Here is a 17663-nt window from a genome sequence, read left to right as displayed (position 1 = left end):
GAAATCAGCCTACCAAGCAGCTTTCCTTTCTCCTCTGCAGATTAGAATGTCAACCAAAAAATGAAGCAAGGCTGCATTACTTGCGCTCATAAAATTTCATTTAAAGCACACTGCTGTGATTCTATTTTAGAGAAAAACAGTAGCTTCCCATCAGAAAGGGGATGTGAAACTTCCACAGCTGGAAATCTGTGCTTTCAGCAGAGACAAGAATGCACCTGCCAGTCAGACAGCTCTCCCTCTTGTTCAGCATTTTACCCCTGACAGTAGCTGTGACCAGGTTCAGAGAAGTAAATTTTGCAGTGGTCAGATAGGTTTATCTGTCATTAGAAAAATGGTCTCTCTAATAGCTAGTAGTGAGAGCTTAGTTTATACTGTGTTAATTCCCCAGGTTTTATGTAGTTTTTGTGGACTATTTTTTTTTCCAGAAGTAACAGAAAAATCAACAAATACCAGTAATTGCTCCCAAAAAATTTATCCTGTAAATGTCTAAATCTTTACGTAAACCTGCTATTAGTTCAGAGTTTCTACAACATTTAGGTTATGCCTGGGGACAAAATTAAGATTTTTGGTTTATTTACATTTAATCAGAGATTGTAATCCCAGCAGGTGACTAAGCATTTTTAATTTGCTGTGCTAGCAAATAGAAGAATTGCTGTGCTTGCTGGTAGAAGATAACACATGTTAATGCACCCTTAATGCTGCTTTGAATGGAATTGCCTACATGAAGCTCAACAGAGTTATTTCCCTTAGGAGAAAAGTATTGTTATAAATTCAGCAATTATGTTGTTTTCATTGTATTTATATAAATGGAAATATTATTATTCAATTCATCTAAATGGAAATAAACCGTAAGTCACTTAATTTCTAAATGTTTCAAGCTTTTTTTTAGCAAGTCCTCTGCCTCAAAAATTTTTAAGGATTTATTTTCAGCCACCTTGATGACTGCCACATTTTTGGATGCTTTTGTCTCATATAAAGTAGAGTGCTGCCTTGAAATCCTCATTGCTAAGCACCACAGTGTGTGCATTTTGGTTATTTTGTGTTTTGGATGTATCCTTGCTTAAGTGTCCATTCTAATATTTTCTTTACTGTTATGGCCCTGCACATCTTCTTTTTACATAAGCCACATAAGCCCTGCATCCCTTTTGTTCTTCCCCAGGCTCCACTCCTTTCTCAGTTACTGTGCCTTTGTTTGGGTCCCCTTAGATATTTACTTTCCCCTGAATTTTTTATCTCCTTCCTCTGTCCACCTCCTTTTCTTTCCTAACTGCCTCTGATCATGTATCCTTTTTTTTGCTCTATTGATAATTTAGAAGAGCAGATTTTTAATAGTGGCTTTAACAGACAACTTATTTACCTGTGATGTGTTATGCTGGGCAGAGTTTTTTCAGAATATTATGAAGTTTGTTCGTACTTTCTAAAATATGGATTTAAAAAAATAAATTATTAAAATCAGTTTTCATGTAAATGGGATATGTAAAATATTTGGAAGCTAGACTTAAGAAGAAGCTAGACAGATGCATGGAGTGGTGAGTGTAATGTCACACTGAATGCATCCCCACCTATCTTGTTTCTGCAGTTGCAATCTAACAGTGCATCATCACTTTCCAATGCTTCTTTTTAAGACATACAACTCTAGAACATGGTGAAGCAAAAGTTTTAGCTGATACAAGAGCAGGTGCCAAAGAGAAAGGAAAGAGCACAGCAGGAGCCAATATATGGGCTTCTTTAAAATAGAGTTGACAAACAGGTGATATTAAACCATAAAAGTCTCTCTTTTTTGTCACCTTTTTCCTTTCTCCCCAATACTTCTGTGAGTTAAAAGATACTGTGTTTCTGTACTACAGCTTTTTCCCTTCTGCTATTCATGCTTTATCAACTTGTATGGAAGTCTCTTATAGAACTACTTTACAAGTTTTCATAGCTTCAAGCAATGAGTTATTTAATAAGTGAAGCCTGTGTTTATTTTTTAACTGTTGTTGACATCCACCAAAAATGAATTTTGAGAGCACATAAAAACTGCTTCTGGCATGAAGGCTATTCCTTGCTCCCTCACAGGAAAAAATACCTTCACTGAGTTTTTGTTAGTTTTCTGGATGGGGACTAGATTTGGGAATTCCTTATGTATTCATATTTCTTAAGTATAGTCTGAATCTCTATTTAAAAACAACAAACTAATATAAATTGAAGCTTAAGTGCAGTAACAAAATTAGATCTCATGGGTTTTTTTTTGTTTTGATGTGTTGTCTCTCCTTTCAGAATCTCTGTACCCACACGTCTATCAACAGCACTCCCTGTGGTTTCTTCTGATGTGCCTCACTTGCCTGACCCTGGTGTGCCCTCTCAGATTTCTCCTGCATTTCCATCTGTGTGCCAGGAAGGACTGTGCCATAATGGAGGGACTTGTCACCCTCTCTCTCTGCCTACTGGGGCCACCTCGTTCCAGTGTGACTGCCCACTACACTTCACTGGGCGATTCTGTGAAAAAGGTAATTGCGATTAATTTTTTCTCCGTTGGTTATGAAATGAAAGTCTTATTCTGCTTTGGAGATGAAAAGGGAGAAAAGAGGTATTGATTGTCATATTTCTCTGCTTTTCATCCCAGTTACTTTTAGTTAACTGAGGAGCAAATTCATTGAGGTAATTCGAATAATACTTATATGCGGTGTAAATTTGGTGATATCAGTCAGGCACACTCCTAAGGGTTGCAATTTGAGTTAATAAAAAACCATTGCATTATTTCTGCAAAATTGTAGTGAACAATGCATAATTTTCAGTGTTTTTATTTCTGGGACAGAAGTAAGTTGACTTCCTTAAAATATTATGTTTTCCATTTTTACAGACTGGGTTTTTTCCATCACTGTATCAGATCCTTTGTTGAAAAAGGCTTTTCTTTTTCTCTGTAACTCATTTGTACTTCTACTACAGTTGCACATAAAGCACAGATCAATCAAATAAACATAATTAGAATTTGAATAAAAAATAATTCTTTTAGTAATTTTGGTTTCTTTGTAAAATGAATCAAGGCTATAAGGCAAACTGATCAATATTTCTGTTTTGTAATTGTAATTGCTTTTCATTATTGCTTTTCAGAAAGTTCTTTTTTAGAGTAAATTTCATAGCTGGCTTCAAAAACTGTTTTAGCTTTTAAGGTACTGTGGTTAATGAATTGCAGTAGATAATTCTCATAGCACTAAAGGGCATTACTGGTGTACAGGAAAAGAACCAAAAAATGTCTAGAATATAGTTATATAACTGTATCATCCTCCTAATGAACTTCCCATGGTAAGAAGTAAAAGCAACTAGAGTTAAGAATGCCCTTGCCAGACTGCTAGTGTGTGTGAGTTAGCATCACATTGTATTACTGTCTAAAAATAGGTCATTGCACTCACTATATGTGAAAGCAGTCACTGTCAGCTCAAAAAAAAAAAAAAAATTTTCATTTTTCTCTAGATATCAGAGACTATTTTACCATGTAGCCTTTTCAAGTTTATAATAAAGCATATATTTGCACATTTTCAGTGTTAAAATTTAATCCCATGAGTATTTTCTACATATTTAGTCTCTGGGCATACTCTTTGCGCTTGCTTACAATACACTGCAGCTGTGGAAACTGCAACATGAAATAATGAAACTAAAAAAGTGTGTTTCCATAAAACATGAAATATTTAGTTAGGGCTTCAATTAAGTGTTTTCAACATTTCAATAAAGTTTTTTATTTATTTACATACATTTCATGAGCCAGAATTTCCTTCTGTGTTCCAAATAATGCAGTTGGCATCCTCTTTACCAGCATCATCTGTGCTATTTTGGATGAGGGCAGGTTCTGGCTTTTTGCTAGGGTTATGCCAGAAGTAAGCAATGTTCAATTTAAGCAGGAGTTTGACAGACATTCTGTGATAATAGGCCATATCAGTATGTGTGCATAACCACTCTGTGGGACTCCACTGGTTCCTTCCACCAGTGTCTGATTGCTGCTGATGTGTCAGTCCCCAAGGGCCTTCTGTGGATGCCTAGAGAGGCTGACATAGAGCAGAGACTAGACAGAGTTAAAGAATAAAGTAGATATTTATTAAATGTCCTTAAAGGAATCATCTTACCCAGCACAATAGCCTGGCCAGGGCTACACTCAAGGTGGACCCAAAATGTTCACAAAATGGACGACCGGTCATGAGGTTTCACACTTTTATAAGTTTTGGTCCATTAGCTTATTGGGGTTAATTGTCCAATTGCAGCCTCAGGTTATGAAGTCCCATCCTCTCAGTTTGCTCTCTTCAATTTGCTGTTTTTTATGCTTTTTGGGCCTGAGGCTGTAATGGCTGTCCTTGGTTCTCAAGCTGGAAAAGGGTTGTTTTGTCTAACTATCCTGTGAAGAGAACTTGCAAACACTTTATATGAAGCTCAGAGTTACACACCAAGGCCTCACAGAATCTGAAAAATATGAAAGCTAAAACTTAAGGCATTGTTCTGGTTTCATGTTTTTAATGATAACTGACGTAATCTGTGTTTGAATGATATTATCTGGGCTGAGTACTTCCATGTGCCACAGACTTTAGGGAAAGTACCTTCTGTTTCATTGATTGAAAAAGGTATTTTTATGTTGTTCATTCAAAAATGCAGCATTCTAAGCCGTTTTCTGCTTTGAAGCTTAGCCTGCACTGGATGTTCATACATTGGAAAGAGTTGACTGCCAACTACACTTCCAAAGAAATTTGTCTTCCAAGAAAGTTTTTCTTAGTTGTGTAAATGAAGGGGACTTCTCTCTTCCTTTATGTGATTTTGTTTCAAAAATCATGTGTGAAAATATGACTGAATTATGACTACCCCAAGAGCAAATTAAAAGCAGGGGACTCTTGAACTAATTCACAGCTGTAACCAAATCTCTGATTGTTAGGACTGACTCTGCACAAGGTACAGCAGTAACCATTCCGTTCAATAAAACAGAATAGAAGACTTAAAGAAACCCTGAAACAAGGAGAGCCTTTGGAGAACATAGCCTCAGCTGTACAACCATATCATCCTTCTAGTGGCCAAACACCCAGTTTCCATGATGTATCTATTTTTTTTCCTAAAAGTGGAAGAGATTTGGCTTTCCTGCAGCTTACATGATGTTGAGATATTAACAGAGATTAATACTTCCACATAGCTTGTCTAATAGTTCTAGCACTAGAATAACATTTCTTTTCTTTTATTTTTTTGTGTGGAGAAAATGAATTAAGTTCTCTTTTCACAGAGCTCTACTTTTACCCTCTAAAACCCTCTGTTCAATACAGGGAACTCCTCCTTTTGCTAGTGCTCCTGGGCAAGCCAGGGCTGCCGTATCTGAACATGTTCATTGGCTGGGAGCTCACTGGGGCAGCTGCATCCCAGAGCTCATGCTGTCACATTGCATCTTTATGTAGATCAGAACATGTCTTGATGGATCCTGTATTTAGTACCTGAAAAGTAACTACAGCATAGAGTGATCTTATTTAATACTAAATTTTCAATGAGATTGATAATTTAGTCTAATGAAACCAGGATTTGACCAACCGAACTATGATTATAAACCTTTGATATTCAGATACCTGAATATCAAGAATATTCTTCAAGAAATCTAGAGAGAGCTCATCATTACAGGATATAAAAGCATCTGCAATAATTTTATAATTATTTAACATAGACTTCCCAATGGAGAAAGTAAATTGTCATGTATGCAATACAGAAATTTTATGACAGTAAAGGAAATTTTCTCTTCACTCCTTAATGATACCTGTGATATATTATAACGTGCTATTATGTACACCTATACATTTCAGCGATATATTTTCATTAAACGTGTTTGTGATCTGCCTTTCACCTACCATTAACTAAATTTCGGCAAGAAACTCATTGTACACTTACCTGGCATATTAACAGTGCACATGAGGTACACAGGGTTTTACATAAAAACCCTCTGTGGATATCATGGCCTCACTAGAATGGATGAATTTGTTGATTTAATAGCTACAGTAAGATACACTTAGTGGGTTGCTAACTATTTTTGTTACAGAGTGTAAGAGCACCTTTGAGAGAAAGAGCAAGTGGATGTCATTATCAGTTATCTCTTTTAACTTCAGTGTTATTAAATGCAATTTCTTGGTTTTATTCATTTGTTCCTCAACTAGCAAGCTCTAGCAGGTTGTTCTGCCCTTACAAGAAATACATTCAAGTCATAATTGTCCTTATGTATATATTAGACCATAGCAGTTTATCTAAATACACTGTGTACTTACTCTAAGAAGATACCTCTGAAATATCTCTAAATTACAGTTTTGAAAAATGGAAGTCTATCTCCATTTTTCTAAGGAAATAGAAAAGTATACATACAAATCAGTGTATTTGCCAAATTCAAACTGAAGTTATCAACACTGCTTATATACCCAAGGCCAAAATGAGGATATAGTATAAAGAATGGAAGAGCAACCATCTGAGCCTTCTGTTCCCTTTAATACTGCTTTCATTGTTTCCATTTTTCTATTTTTTTAATCACAAATTACCAAATAGGAAATTAGAAGTTAGTACGAGAGTTCTTTAAACCTTTATTAAAATGCAGCATAGAAAATATGTTTGTCACATAAAATTAATCTTCATTACTCAGTGGTGAGTGCTACATGGGTGCTTTCATCCAATAGAAAGGGAGGATTTTATAGATAGGGTATGAAGGGTAGATAGTGTACTCTGCACTGCCCATTTTTATTTTTCCTTTCTGCATAAATAAGCTTTTTTACTTTAACATTAAATGTATTGTTCTTTCTTTATTAGCTAAGCTGTGTTTTCTGCTTCATTGTGAAATTCCCTCACGAGTGGAAAAAACTGCTATGGCTCTGCTTTAGCATGAAAGCAGATGGTGGTGTATTACTGGAAAGTTCATAGCAATAGTTTGGAATATCAGTGTCTTGCATGTGTGAAGATAGTATATCCTTGACTGTTAATTATAAGATTAACATTTTTTAAGTCTCCAAAATATTTAGTATTCCGTAAAAGTTTTATAAATTGTTCAATAAAAAGTGTGTTTAAATGTCATGTGTTAAAACCAGAAAATCTGTTGAATTTGATTTTTTGCCTCTGTATATTTTGTACATTGCTTAAAGGTCAACTCCTTTGACAAAGCTGCAAAAATAGCAGTAAAATGGAAGGCTGTTGCAGGCACTTAGGTTGGAACAGTCACACTAAAGACTTTGTGACATTTGTTCCCCAGGATACACTTGTTGAATTCCTGATTTGTTGAGAAATACTTGATAATATCACCCTGAACATTAGAAGTTTCTTTTACATATGCTTTTCTAGATGTTCCTAATTAAACATTTCTAGCTTGTGTCATTGACTACCATAATTCATCTCAGACAACTACCAGGAGTTTTGTCTTTATGTCTTTGCCATTGAAAAGAAATGTATTTGGTCCAATTTATTTTATTTCAGTCATATTTAGAAAAAATCTCATGTCTCCAGTAGAACTATTTATCTCCTTAATAACGTTTATACTGTCTATTTATGATTTAAAACAAGTCTGTGACATTTTACATCAAAAAGAAAAGTGAGCCAGCAAAAATTATATCAAGAGGTTAAGGAAAGAAGATTGCACTTTCATCTCCACATTCAGGTTTCAGTTTGACGCACCCAGAAAGAAAAAATGGGATATGGTTACTCCAAAACCTCTGTTTTTCCAGGGTTCAAAGGTTCTTTCACTCATTTTGTCCTTCTTCAAAATGATTCATACCTTGTAAGACTCTGTGAGCAGGAAAGAAATAATGTTTAGAGATTTCTATAAATTCCCAGAGTCATTAATGTGATGCCATTAACCTCAGCATATGTCTAGACTCGTGAGATACCTATTGATGTCCCACAATTGGTATTTGTGTATGTTGAACTTCCAAATGAACTCTCTAGCTTTTGCACTAGATTTGAAAAAATGTAGTAAGGTTTCCCTTCAGTCTTATTTCTTTTAGGGAATGGGGTTGAAAATTAAGAACACAGTAGGCTAGTTAAGAGCAAACAAGGATTTAGGCAGTAGTTAGTTTTGTATGCTGGATATGATACATTAGTTGAGATTATAGCAATTTTCATAGGAAATAGCTAGCCATTCCCACAATCTGTTCCATTCAATATAATTCAACAGAAATATAATTTGAGTGAGCAGTGCAAAAGGGAATGGTATAAATTAATTTTCTTCTCTAGACTTTCACTTGAGGATATAGTTGTACACTTTGATATCAGACAATGCAAACCTTGTAAAGTGTAACTGGTTAACACTTTATAATACCCTGTGTCTGTGAGTAATCATATTAGCTTCAGTCACCTGGACTTAGCATATGGTCCTTGCTTTTTTCCCTCCTTGCTCACAAAACTTTTTCAAGATGTCTGAAATATCTCCAATCCAATTGCATCTTGTTCTATCAGTTTTATTTTAAGGTGGGTTAATTTGCTGAAGTGTTTTTGAAACCAAAGAAAAACAGGATTTTCAGGGAAAAGAAACTGAATTCACAAGGAAGAGGTGAAGTAATTTTAGGCTAATCCTTCTTATGCTCTCCTGAACATTTTTGTAGAATTTTGCCACTACAGAAACAAGTGTCAGTATGAGCTTTCATACAACTTAATATTTCATTTTCATCCAATTTAGATATTATGTCCCAGATTCAGTGAAGCGTGTAAGCTTTACATATATTTAATTTTAGGAGCATAAGGAACCTCTGTGATTCATGGCATTTATGTTCAGGATGCAGGCATTCCACTACATCAGACCCTGATTTAGGATCTCTCCATTCTGTTACTTGTTTGGTCACTCATATAAGCTTATTATTTAAAATCAACCTGCATCTCAAATCCCTCCAGAGAACTTAATGAAATTGTAAAGGGATGTGATAGTTTTCTATGATTGTTAAGACTAAATATGTGATTAAAGCTTAATTATACCTAGAGGGAGGATAATCAGAAAGAGCTGAGATGTGGAAAGAGCTCTTCAAAGCACCAACAAAGTCTTAAAAACTGCTGTCCCAATGTCTGTAAAGTTATTTATGATTGCAGCTGCCATCTACCCACAACCAATGAGCTCTGGCACATCTGTAGAGTCTACTGCTATAGCATATAATATACAGCTCTATGCTGTACTGTAGAGCTATAGGGTTCTCTTATTTAACAGAGATGTAATATATATTTCACAAGTCTGTTCTATGAAATAGACTATGGAGCCTGCTGGGCATAAGTTGTTTTCAAAGATTGTGGTGAAAAAAGTTAATTATAGAAAATTTTTGTAGAGTTGTCAGTTTGCTAGTACATCCTCTGTCTTTTATTCACATCCATTCACATCCAGTCATGAGCCATTTAAAATAAGAAGTATTGGTTTTAAGTGTTGTTTAAAGTTGCTTGTTTTTATTTGGATTTCATTAAAAATTAGATAGCTGTAGCATTTTGCTATAAGGATTTGCATTAATGAACATTTCTGGAAAAAAACATTGATAAAAGTAGTAGAAAAATCTACGTCTCCTCATCACATGGACCAGACCTGTGAAATTTTACCATTTCTAGCATTTGGCTTTTGAATCACATTTCTTTAATGTTTTCTTGTCATAATAATTTTTATGAGAATTGTAACAATTTGATAACAAACTCTATTCTGGGCAACAGATAGCAGAAAATGAAATAATGGTGCGTTTACAATCTGCAGGGAACAAGCTTTCTCCCCTTCATTTTCCACTTGAAAACGTTGATATAAAGTTGGCTCTTTCTAAAGCTTGCAATGTATTAGGCTGCAATGTCCCAGTCCTTTGAGTAATTTTTCATTTGAAGGTAATCATTGTCATGTAAGTGACAAATACTTGCTTTTTTTCTTGCTTTACTTCTCCATTTATGGCATTTTTTGGGAAAAGCTTCTTTCAGTAACTCCTGAATTGAAACCATTTGTTCTGTCGTGCTAACTTGCTGATAATCAAGTCATCTGCAAAAATGCTGTGTCTCCCCTGGCAGTTTGGCAATGCTTATTTTCTATGCTTGACTGAATTGTTCCCCAGGAGATACTGTGTAATAAAGCAGGTGAGGTATTAAATAATGGTTTTGAGCTTTGTTATGTGACATGTAAGAAAGAGACATAGAAGATTGTGTGTGCTTCTACAGCACAGTTAATTTAATAGTTAGCTAGAAATCATCTGTGGTACTGAGTTAGGATAACAGTATGCTTTACTACCTTGACATGTTGATTTCAAGAATGCTGTGCTTGAAAACAGAGGGATTTTCATTCCTTCACACAAGATGTGAAGCTGTGGGTGTGCTCCCAGACCACTCTCGGGAACTTTCAGCTAGATGAGAGAGTGGAGCGAACATCAGGATTCCCTAGGGACCTCAGTAAAGTGTCCTGCTCAGGACCATGTCATCTGGCCAATCCTTTCATGCCATCTCCCAAGGCCAGTGGCCAGTTTGGAAGGATGTTGGCTACTTGAGTAATGTGGCTAAAGAGAAAATGGCTTTGCTGTTTCCTGGCCTAAGCATAAATTTCTGACTCAATCATGAAACCCCCCATTATTTCTAATTAAGGGTGCCTGACACATTCTCTTTCGTGCATCTTCATGGAACACTGGTGTCTGCATTTACATAAAATCTTAAACTGCTGGTGTTTAAAGAGGAGGAAAATTTATAATATAGGTGTTAGGAAGTTACCATTGTGAGGCTCCTCAAGCCTCCTAATTCCTTCTGAGGAACCCACTTCTTTTATGTAAAATAAAATCTTGGTTTTCTTTCTACCATTGTACTTTCCTCATATTTTTGTAATAAGAGTTTGTGGTGATAAAATAATCAAGTAAATATATAGGCAAGCAAAAACACTTTAGTGATTTAGCATTTTAGTTACCCAGGAAATCTAGGATTCAGAAGGTGAATTTCCTAGTAGTACAATATACTTATATACTTAAATTCTGCATGGATGTAAATAAGTTCTGTGCAGAACATGGAGAGGTTCAAAACTTGTCAGCATGTAGAGGCTCCTTGTGTTTTAGTGGAATTACTGAAAATAGTGAATACCTCATCAAACAGCGCAAAGGATTGATACATTGCCCAAACAGATACTCTGTTAAATTCGTACTTCAAACAACGACTTCCACAAATGAAAAAAATTTTCCTATGTGTTTTGTATTTCTCTGTATGAAGAATTCTATTTAATGGATTTTTTTAGCCCTATACAAGACAAAAATCACACTACTGTATTATAAGCAAATAGTAAAAGACATTTGGCTATCTAATACCATAGAAAATATGCAAATATGAAAAATAAAACTCAGGAAAAAAAAAAAAAGAAAGAAAGACAAGGGCCCTATTAGCTTCTACCAACCAAAATGGAAAACTATAGATTCATCTGACTGCCAAAGCTGTTTTCCAGCATGTGGCCTTATTCTTAATATTATCTTATGGAAATTGTAAATGAATGGCTGCTTCTTTTTACTCATATGTACAGTTGGCTTCAGCAACTGGTGAATGTCAGCAAAATAAAGAGCAAAAATCAATCAAATATTTCTATGAGTAAAATGTGTACAATGTGTACAGCCACAAGACTTTTAACTTTCTTTTAGAATTTGACAGCAGAAGTCCAGACCCTCTTATACATCTGTGTCTTCATGTGCATTTTCTTGTGTTAAAGGGAGTATGCTACTGAGTTTTGGGCTTTATGCAGCACAGTTGCAAAGTTTAGAAGTTTTATCTCTGGAGGTTTGTCTGAGGTATAAATTATGGAGTTGTTGTTGTAATAGGAAAAAAAATACATAAGGTTCTTCCTAAATACATGTGAATTTCATCAAATGTCTAGCTAAAAGCATTGTAGAATTGCTACACAGCCTTCTCTGTTTAGAGATTCTTATACAAGAGTTTTACATAAACTCCTATTAAATTAATTCTTCCCTTGATATAAAAGCATTTTATACCACTCATAAAAAAAATTAATGTAGAGAAAAGGTGCAGAAAAAAATGAAGAGTTTCCATGCATTAAAAAAATAGAGTATGAAGGGACCTTTCATTCTTTGTTCTTTGAGATCCAGCAGACTGCATAATTTTCTTCCTTTAAAGCTGAATTCAGAGAGACTCAAGAGAGGAATTGAGAATATGAAATTTATTTCTGGATAATCAGAAACAGTCTCCCATTTTTTGACATTTCTGGAGACCAACCAAGTGCAATTGAGAATAAGAGAAAGAATGTCAGCCCAGATTTAAAGCCTGAACATTCCCATGAATAATGCAGCCACTGATGCTTGTGGGTCTAAAATTCATCCAGAGATGCTGGGGAGGCAAAAGATTTAAAAGGAACATTGAAAATAAATTTTGTCAGAACTGAACATTTTGATCCAAAATATTGGCTCAAAATGTGTTTGTTTCAAGGGGCATGTTGGGGCCTTGTTTGTTTGTTTGTTTTGCTTTGTTTAGGATTTTAGGTCCATTAAAAGTTTCTTAAGCCTTTGGTCCCAGACAGATATGCTAAAATGTTGATAACATTTAAGAAAAGAAGGGGGGAAGAGGATGAAGGAATTACTACTGTGCACTTAACAGCAGGGAGGACAGATTTGTGAGGTTGTGTGATAGGGCAGCTAAACAATGAAAATATTTTTTAAATACAAATCCAGAACAAGAAAATAAAATGAGCAGTTATAAAGAAAAGTAGTCATTGGCATTGTACTTAATCCAGCTGAAGTTCTCTTAAAAGGATAAAGAAAAAATTGTCACAGCAGTGCTAATAAAAGCTCAGAACTCTCTGAGGAAGAAAATTACTGTTTTTTATTTGCCTTTTCCACAAACTCTTTCAGCTTGCAGTGTTAATCATCCTATCTCAGAGCAGGGAATGCCTGCCACTTTGTAGCTGCTAAAAGGAGACTTCAAATGGAGCTTTACCAACCCCTGCACCTGTTTGCATTTTCTGTTACCTGTGAAAAATACACCACAGGTTTGCTGCATTTCCAGAACCACAACATTCTTTATTCTTTCTTCTGGCTCCAGTAGCAGAACTTTGAAATCCTGCTGCATTGTCACAGTTTCAGAAGCAGTAGACTAATACTTTCCTATTATATTGCTGTAGCTTATTTTTCACATGAACAACTTGCCAAAAACATACAGGACTCTGTGAGCAGTGCTGAAGCTTACTTGTAATAATCAGTAAGGCTTAGTCACTCTCCATGACATTAAGTTTTTTATAAGTTCCGGCAATATCTTCATTTATCTATGCCACGATTTTTTGCTCATAGCATGGCTATTTTCATTTTCCGCTCTAAAAGGTGCTCCCCTTACAAAAAATGTCTTTCCCCTAAATATTTGATTCATGAGTCTTTTAGAAAGTTATAATCAATATCTGCCTACTAAAAAACAAAAAGTGAAGGAGAAAAATGCCAAAAGTATCTATGACAATACTGGGAAATGTCATTACAAGTAGATTCTTTTTTGAAACAAGAAATGTTTCTTACTGACCTTGACCAATACTGTTTCTTCTTTTCTTTCTTACTGTTATGTTACAGACCCCATAATACTGTATTATATCCTTTCTTATTTTCTGGCTTTGTTCTCCCAAATAGCAATAAACTATTTATATGCTATTGTGTATATTTATAGAAAACACAAGAATCTCTATATTTCAAATTCATAATTGTTTTGTATCTTTTCCTGCCACCATTTGTTGTTTGTTTATTCTCCCTCATTTTTGTTGTAGCTTTTACAGTCCTTTTTAACTTGCCAACCTCCCCAGGGCAGTGTGAGCAGAAATAAAAGAAGCTGACTCAGCATGTCCTTTTTTTTGAGCCCCAGTATAAAGAAAGGGACATTTTTATTGTCTTTTATTTGACAATTTCTTTGTCACAGAATTACAGAACCTTTAGGCTTTGAAGAAACCTCTGGAGATCATCCAGACCAACCTTCCTGCCAAAGCAGGGTCACGTAGACCAGGCGACACAGGAACATGCTCAGGTGGCTTTTGAATGTCCCCAGAGAGGGAGATTACATGACCTCCCCGGGCAGCCTGTTCCAGTGCTCTGCCACTCTCAGTGTAAAGCTCTTCCTCATGTTGAGATGAAACTTCCTGTGTTTTTTTTTATGGCCATTTCTTCTCATCCTGTCACTGGACACCACCATAAAGAGCCTGGCACCATCCACCTGACACCTGCATTTGAGATATTTATATGTATATATGGGATCTCCTCTCAATCTTTTCTCCTCTGGACTAAACAGACCCAGCTCTTGAAGTCTCTCTTCATAAGAGAGATGCTCCAGACCCCAAATCATCTCTGTGACCTCTGCTGGACCCTTTCCAGTAGCTCCTGGTCTTTCTTATACTGAGGAGCCCAGAAGCAGACACGGTAGTCCAGGTACCAGGGCCGAGTCACTCTTTCATTTGTATCAGGCAGAAGTCTCCTTCCTAGTGTGTGGCCACTGTTACAAATTTGCATCACTCCTTTTCTAATCTAGCTACGTGGAAAACATTTCTGATTTCCAGTCCAGACCAGTTTAATTAACGAGTTAAAAGTTAAGTTAATTTTACAGATGCAGCAAAGCATATGTGAGCATGTCGTGTACCATCTGCCACACTGCTTTCAGAGGCAGTCTGGGCCACGCAGCACCCACCTAGAGTAGCATTCCTCTGAACTAACCCGCTCATTTGGCATGAGTGGGCAGGAGATGCATTCTGTGATAAAAGTGCTCACTGTGGTTGTGGCTACAGGGGTTTGTAGTGGTTCCTGTGGTGGGGAGGGCAGGTCAGTAGAATTGCTGTGTACCCCATTTAGTAGGGAATGTGAGTGAGACTAGAAGTGAAAGTGAAAGCGAGATTCTTTGCTGCTGGTGTGTTACTGAATGCTTAGCAGATAAAATGCTTTTACTTTAAATACTCCTTCAATATTCTTCTTGGTTTTGTGTGCTATTGACACATAATTTATTTTCTGTGGTTATCTATAATTGATAATTGAAATAAATGGGCAGGAGATCTTTCTCCTTTTTAATGCCTTTATTAAAGAGATTCAGCTCAGGTGGGGAGAAACCGACGGGTCGTGCCCACGCCGCTGCTGCTCCCAGGAGTGGCACGAAGGAGGAGGATGAAGCAGCTTTGTCCGCTGGTCTGCGGGCAGAGCTGGGGACTGCGTCCTGTACCCCATGTGCTATTGACACATAATTTATTTTCTGTGGTTATCTATAATTGATAATTGAAATAAATGGGCAGGAGATCTTTCTCCTTTTTAATGCCTTTATTAAAGAGATTCAGCTCAGGTGGGGAGAAACCGACGGGTCGTGCCCACGCCGCTGCTGCTCCCAGGAGTGGCACGAAGGAGGAGGATGAAGCAGCTTTGTCTGCTGGTCTGCAGTGAAAGTAAATTTGAAAATGAGATAATACTTTGTAAACAAAATCTCAATTCAGTTAATTCTTGGTAGTATTTCCCGGTATAAATCTGGGTGCAATGTCAGAACTAGTAATATTATTCCAAGTCTTATTTGGACTGTTTTTCTTAAAAGTCCTTGAATGTTTCCCTAACATCATCACTGAATGAAGACTGAACTATGGAGTTTCTTTCTTTATTTGTGGAAAATATGAATGGGTTTGGACAACATGTGTAGAAAAAAAACGGTATTTTTTTTGGAAAAAGTGAGTTTTCCAGTTAACACTTCACTATGTAGTATTGTGACGTCCTATTTACTTCCTTTTCCAACCCTGGGATGTCTGATCATGCAGAGCATTGGCTTATGAAAGCCAATATACTATCACATCAAGCAAGGGGCTCAATTTTATTAGCAGCCATTGTGATTTTTAATTTTTTTTTTTTTGTGGGAAAAATGGTCAAGTGGAAAGGAAAAAATCCATGACAATTTGGGGTTGAAATTTTGTTAACATATAGACCACCTAAAGAGACAATGCTAAGAAATAATTGGAGAATTTGAATAAAAAGCTGAATTCGGTCACTGGTATCAGACAGATTATTTCAGAAAGTATATCCAAATACCTGTGTTACAATTTGACACTGGCAATCACTGTGCTTTATTCATTCTCTCTTTGACCATAAAATCTATGGCCTGTACTTTTTGTTGTTCTGATGGTTCCATAAGCCCTTCTCTGGAAATCTGCAGGAGCTTGTTGCTTGTTTTCCTTGTTTTTGTGACCACTCGACCATCACACATATGATACAGCAGAGAATAGAATCCACCACCCAACTTAACTTGATCCTCTCTGCACATGTCACATCAGAACTACAATAAGGATAAAGGAAAGGGTTTAAGGAGGAAGAGTACATATATACTGAGATTAACTGAATCACTCAGAGACCACAAAAATAGTTTTCTTTGGCTATACATAGTGGATTATAAAGCTGAATCAAAGGTAGCAAAGAAAAAATACCCTCACAAAATTGGATTATATGAGAAAGAGTTTGACTTGAAAGAGATAAATTTTGGAGATAGATGATGTCCTGTAGCATTGCAGAATTATCTTCCTGAAGCAAACTGTTCAATTGTTTGATATTAACAGTAGAAGGGGTACTTGCACTGACAATGTTCAGTGTAAGGGAAGAAATAACAAAGCCAAATATTCTGAAAGAAAGGTAAAATGAACTGTCACAAATCAAAGAGTGCAACTGTTTCTCACTCAACACAGTGTATTTGAGGAAAGAAAGAAAAACCAGATAAAGAAATGAAAAGAGCATCTTTGCCTCTATCTCGAAGTAAACCTAAAGTCATTTCACAGGGCAAAAACCTATCCATAGGAGCAGTTTAAGCAGACTATGTCAGGACATTAAAAGCAGCTCAATGCATGCTCTGTAAAAACTGATTTTCCAGTTATGGATGTATTTTATTTTCTATTGTAGTCTGTACTTTTAAATAGCATAGGAGACTAAAAATCAAGTTCGCCTGTATTCTTGAATTAGCCTCAGACTCATTCTATGACCTGACCTTGGAATTCTGTTCCCTCACTGCAATTGTTCCTGCATTTTCTTCTGTAGTTTTGTTTGGCTGGGTTTTTTTTTTTTGTTGTTGTTGTTTTTTGGGGTTTTTTTTTTTGTTTTTTTGTGGGATTGTGATGATGTGATTCTGCTTGTTAATTAATAATTCATTTGTCCATTCTTTATCTAGATGGTTTTTCAAATTTCTAGGGTTGTCTCAAGGAGACTTTTATTTACATTCTTTTCTAATCATGGGATGTCTGATAATTCAGATCATTTGCCTTTGAAAGCTAATACAATATCATAAAGAGCAGGAAGCTCTATGAATTAACAGGTGCTGGAGTCTGTCAAATAAAACATATTTGACACCAATCATATTCCACAAAGGTTAATTCTAAATCCATTTTTTCTGCAAAGGATTAGCAGATCACCCAGACAGAGTCAGTGTTCTTGCAGTCCGAACCCACTGTCCGTAACCGCCAGCACAGACACGCTCATTCTGTCAGTGCCTGTCAATAGAAACGTCAGACTGTGCATACTGATACTTCTGATCAACAGTTTTAAATCCACTGCCCAGTACCTAAGACCAGCCACAGAGGATCTGATTCATCATTTTCACAGAATACAAGCTTTTAGTTTTGTTTCTCTGGAACAGTCGCATGTATGTCATCAGCGACTTTTTCTTCCTTCTTTATTTTCCCAGAAGAAAATTTCTTTCCTCAAGGATTTTAAAATTTAATACATTAATGGGAAAAAGTAACTTTAGGA

At 36.1% G+C, this 17663-nt stretch overlaps 1 protein-coding gene across 1 annotated transcript in view; it reads left to right on the top strand.

Moving 5' to 3' along the window:
• EYS (eyes shut homolog) overlaps positions 1 to 17663 on the top strand; it is a 610207-nt gene that overhangs the window by 419695 nt on the left and 172849 nt on the right. Inside the window, exon 27 of the mRNA XM_041477332.1 lies at positions 2260 to 2489. Coding sequence (XP_041333266.1) covers positions 2260 to 2489 — 230 coding nt within the window. The remainder of the gene's footprint in view (positions 1 to 2259; positions 2490 to 17663) is intronic.

Source organism: Pyrgilauda ruficollis, unplaced genomic scaffold (assembly GCF_017590135.1).
Source record: "Pyrgilauda ruficollis isolate IOZ18807 unplaced genomic scaffold, ASM1759013v1 scaffold40, whole genome shotgun sequence".
Lineage (NCBI taxonomy): Eukaryota > Metazoa > Chordata > Aves > Passeriformes > Passeridae > Pyrgilauda > Pyrgilauda ruficollis.
Note: the sequence above shows the minus strand (reverse complement) of the source record. Positions and strands in the feature narration are given on the sequence as shown.